This window comes from Ceratosolen solmsi, unplaced genomic scaffold (genome assembly GCF_000503995.2).
Source record: "Ceratosolen solmsi marchali unplaced genomic scaffold, CerSol_1.0 scaffold41, whole genome shotgun sequence".
In the NCBI taxonomy this organism is placed as follows: Eukaryota; Metazoa; Arthropoda; class Insecta; order Hymenoptera; family Agaonidae; genus Ceratosolen; species Ceratosolen solmsi.
In genome coordinates this window covers 4,473,443-4,478,883 of record NW_011948424.1, presented here as the reverse complement: position 1 = coordinate 4,478,883, position 5,441 = coordinate 4,473,443, and the positions used below count along the sequence as shown (strand labels likewise).

Below are 5,441 nucleotides of genomic sequence, written 5' to 3'. Positions count from 1 at the left end.
CGCTTAATATCCCATTTTGTTGCCTCTGAGAATGTTGAGGACGGCAGTTCTGTCTGCAATCAACATATAGATATAAAGGGACTTTAGAGCATTAATTTCCAAGCAATATAAAACAACATATTGTTCTAATTTCAAGAACTATTTTTTCAATAATAATATGTCACATATAATATTCAATATAATATTTTGCATTATTTATGTACATGCTAGATGAAATTATTAATGAGTGAATGAATGGATGTTAAAATTAATTTTGCATATACTTTTTCTTATAATCATATTATTATTTAAATGACTATAGAAGCTAATATGAGTACAAAACAAAACAAAAGAATCATTCCGATACATGTTTATAATGCCTTATCGCGAAATAATTAAAAATATACTATGTTTTGTATAAAAATGCGGCGTAAAGATCAATTGGATTTTATTGTAGGATTTACTATACTCTTATAGTTTTACAAGACTAGTATATTATATTTCATTTATAAACTATGAAACTTTATGAATATGTATAAGAAAAATTTGCGGTCAATAATTTTTATCAATTACATAAATAATTTAAACTTTCGTCATTCGATATAGATATTCTAATTCGTGAAAGTGTTAATATAGTTAAATATATCATTATTCTTAATTTTTCCATAATTTCTTTGGTCTTTTCTTTAATGCTATTACAATTTTAAAAAAATATTAATTTATCGTTAAGCTTTACGTTCGCAAATAATATGTAAAATCAATATTTCACTTACAATTTAATGAACAAATGAAATTAATGTCAATTTTGGGAAAACGTATATTAGAGCACAAAGTATTATTCTTATCATTAATTATATTAAAATTATTTTCATTATTAGTATGAAAATTTTTTGAAAAATTTTAATTTCTCGTTAAGCCTATATTGCAAATAATACGTAATTGATAGTACAAAAAAAAAAAAAAAAACAACAAAATTTAACGTATTATGATACTAACAGTTTTAATTAATATTTGACTTATAATTTAATAATGAAATAAAACACACAAAATACAGCACAAAAGATTATTCGTATGTAGATAATAAATTTTATAATCACTACATGCTATTCATGATTAGGTTAACTTATATTTATTACCAAAGTAAATCAATATATTAATGCATAAACATTTTATTGAATTACTATTAAAGTTCCAAGCCATATCGTGTTATATGAATTATAAAGTAATTTTATATAAGATAGGCTGTAATTTATAAACATCGTGTATGATTTTTTAAATAGAAAATATCATTTGGATCATTTGGATAAAATTTTAATGATTATTTTTGTTTGATTAATGAAATTAATCAGGAATTAAACAGAAGGATTACTGTTATATATTATGTATTACTGTTATATATGTTCATAAAAAAATAATTTTTATATAAATATTAAGAATTCTTTTCTGTACTATACGAAGTAGATATTTATAATTTTGTGTAATTAACCAACTAGGGAAACACTATTATTCCTAAAAATAATTATAGTTTCATAGGTAAAGATAAAGCTTTGAATTTTTATAATTTAATTAGGAAAAAAACTATGGTCTTGTTATTAACGTAATATACCATTGGAAATGTAAATTGTTATATTATATTAAATATGAAAACAACAAATAATTGGGGCAGATTGATAAGTAGATAGAGAGTACTTTGATTTTTACTTATAATCATTAATCGATAGCTTCTTACATACGTGTCAAACCATTTTTATTCGCAGACTAAATAATTAGAAAGGCGTTTGAATCGTGCGAAAATGTGCCTGTCAAGTGCCCACGAGAACTACTGTCTATTCAATGTCTTCGATGTCGGTGGGATTATCGCTAAGGCCATCGTCAAATTCTTTAACAGACAAGAGTTGTTCCATTTTATTAACGTTCTTCATGACAGTTTGCGAGGCGTCCAATACATCGAAATTCTCATAAGCCACGTGATGTCCACATGCCTCATCCACTTTATCGTCATCATCCGATGCTTCCATATCTTCGCTATCTGTTGTCGGTAGGACCACAATATCCGGCCTATCTGAAATCACTTTACTCTCATCTATTGACATCTGATTTCGGACTTCGACGGAGAAGGGCCCATCACCCTCTTTAGTCGTTATGGTTTCACCATTAAAATCGCAGAAAATATCGGCCCTAGGCGTTATGTATATCGGCGCCTGGATCACCTCTTCTTCATCATTCGACATATCCTCCAAATCTGTTTCACCTTGATGAGGAATATCGCCAACGACCAAGTTACCCATAGTCAAAGCTACTCTACTACGTCTCCTATCGAATCTCTCGTTATTTTCAGGCTCGCTTGTATATATCTCATCAACGTCCGTGAGATTATCAATAAAGCTACCCCGACGAGCACTACCGCATGAAGAATCATCGCTCCCATCCAAAGTCACCGATATCACAGGACGCAAGAGATCACCCTCGTTAAAGCATTTCAACGGCATATTTGCATTGTTATTTGTTATGGAAATGCGAGGGGTTGTAAGTTCACCCTCGGAGTCCGTGTCGGAGAAGTGGAGGGACGTATTATTGATCATAGCATTGAGACGACGGCGGGTTGAACGTGCCTTACGTTTTGTTTTGACGCTCGTCGTGGTATTAGGTATATGTTTCTTATTGCCCGAGAGACAGCATCTCGATATGTCACAGTTACCGTTAACAGAGTTATCTATTTGACAGTTATCGGACGATATGACTACGTCTGGGAATGATGCGTCCTGAGCAGTTTGCTGCATTTTGTTGTCTTTTAAACGGCGAATGGTTTGCGATTAAGAAGGGTAGTTGGCTCGGACTTTAACTATTCTCGAACTCGAAGTAGGGTATTATTAAGGGAGTAAGTAAATGAACCTGAAAAAAATCAAAATAAAAAGTAGTTTTGAAATAGGGAGATTTTCGATATGAGTGGGCATTAATGTCAAGAAACTCTTTTTAAATGATAATAAGATAAACGTACTAAAAAAAAAAGAAACAAGACAATAGATATATTTTCAAACGTTCAAGTTACATAATGAAGATGAAGTTACAAAAAGATTCAATAATAAATAGACGTTGAAGAAAAAAAAGTTTCTATATAGGAATGAAAGTATTGCGTCCTAACTATTTATGCTCGTTTATTGAAACGTAATATCAAGTTGAACATTCTTATATAACTTCATAGATTATTACACATTTGAAAATTAGTTTTTTTTTTCATTTATTTTAAGCTTCCTGTATTTCAAGTCAACTAAACATATTACTAAGCACACGAGTTAACTAAACGTAGAAATAAAAATATATTTCCTTACTTTGCATAAATATTGCGATTACGTATACTGAAATTTTTTCCGCGCATATATATATATATATATATATATATATATATATATAAATAAATAGAATATTTAAATATAATATATAATATTATCGATTTACTAGTCAAGCCGAAATTTATAGTAATTACCCGCTAATTATGTAGAAGCCTTAAATTTCAAGAACATAACATTCTACGTATATATATATTTGAATTATATGAAGCTTTGTGCAACTTATTTGGTTTCAATAAGACATAATATATAGGAATCAATTATTTCTTCTTCCAATAAAAATGATTCTATATAATGATCACAATATATGATTCATCATAAAGCGATAAACTACAATTAAAAAATATATTATCGGCGAAGAATGTTAAAATAATGGAATAAATAAATAAACTGAAATTAAAATCAAGTACATCCATAAATTTGATTTGCATTTAAAGATTTTAGTAACGAAATTAAATCAGAGATAGAAGTATTTGAAATAAATTTTGTCGGATAATTATTTTAAAATATTAAGACTTTTAACAACTTATAAAAGTATAATGAAATGAATTATAATTAACGAAATACTTTGGCAATTTAAGCTTAACTTAAAAATAATATTGTCATGATACCGAATTTTGTGGAGAAACTTATTACAAATTAAATGGAAAAAGTAACACGCGAAAGAAGTCTATATTAAATAAAAATTTCATCATATAAATATCGATCATCTAACAATAAATTACAAATGCTCTATGAAAAATATTCTTATTATATAATAATAAAATAATAATAATAAACGTGATATTATAATATTGAAAGTAAATGATTAAATAAAAATATTTTTTAAATTAAATTCCGTTGTACTATTTAATAGTAATGATATAAAAAAATAATTTATAAATTCAATATGATGAGAAAAAAATTTTTTCATTGAAAGGTTGAACATTTTTAAGATTAATAATTGTACAATTTCTATTCTGCAAAGAATGATAAAGTTCAATGAATTGTACAAAGAAGTAATAAATAAAATATTTTTCCTCATTGAATTGATTCCTCATTAATAATTCATTTTTAAAAATTAGTGCGTGGCCAATATAATAAATGATTTAAAAAAATTACTTTATAATTATTTTATAAATAATTATTTTTATATAATATATTTATAACTCAAAAGTAGTTTCACTTTATAATTAAAAGTTAATTCGTATCATTTTTACTAAAAAATTACTATAATTGGAGAATTAACATAACAACTAAATTTCATATTGAATTGTTTAAAATAATAGAAAAATTAAATAAAATTCATTTTCAATTTTGTAAGACTTTTACAGCTATTTATTGTCTTAGGAAGTATAACTTATCGTGTTGTAATTAATTACTTATCGTGTTATCAAATGATTAAACGAGTTATTACCAAAGTTTTTCATTTTCATAGTGCACTTGCTTTTAAAAAAATATTGAATCACATAATTTACAAAAGAAAATTAGTAAAAAATTCGCGTATTAAAAGATGAAAAATATACTTACTTTTCTTTTTCTTTTTTTTTTTTTTTCAAGTATGATCTTATAAAATAACAGCAAAATTCAAACAGACTAATTTCCAAAAACCCAACAACTTTCAAGCGAGCATCTGTTAATTTGTACTTTATATTTGTAAAGAAATTAGTTTGATGTGGTCGAGGGTCAGTCGATAACTACAAAGCTAATACTAACATCTTGCGGGCATTTATTGATGCTCTTACGAGTAATTGAATTATGTGAAACCTTATGCCACACGCACACACACACACACACACACACACACACAAAGCTATAAGTTGATTAGCCTTTTCCTTTCAAATGGAGAAAAAAAAATAGAAGAATGACAAATAGTAGTCACTACATGCACACGCGCTCGCTAAGGAATTTTACTTTTAGCTCATTTGATAAAATCCATTATATACGAAATATTTTATTGGATCAAGACTTGTATTATATTTTTATTTTGTACTTTGTTGTCTTATTGCAATAAGTGTAAATGGTAGTATTTGAAATAGAAACCTTAACATAAGATTAAGGACATTTGTGTAATTATATATATATATATATATATATATATATATATATATATATATATAATAAAAAAAAAAAAGA

At 26.4% G+C, this 5,441-nt stretch overlaps 1 protein-coding gene across 1 annotated transcript; it reads right to left on the bottom strand.

Moving 5' to 3' along the window:
* Nucleotides 1–5,078, bottom strand: LOC105362556 (uncharacterized). Its single transcript, XM_011500015.1, has 3 exons — nt 4,836–5,078; nt 1,769–2,871; nt 1–53 (listed from the first exon to the last, which is right to left on the bottom strand). Exon 2 carries the CDS (start codon nt 2,757–2,759, stop codon nt 1,806–1,808), a length of 954 nt encoding a protein of 317 aa, XP_011498317.1. The 5' UTR covers nt 2,760–2,871; nt 4,836–5,078; the 3' UTR covers nt 1–53; nt 1,769–1,805.
* Nucleotides 5,079–5,441: the final 363 nt, after the last annotated feature.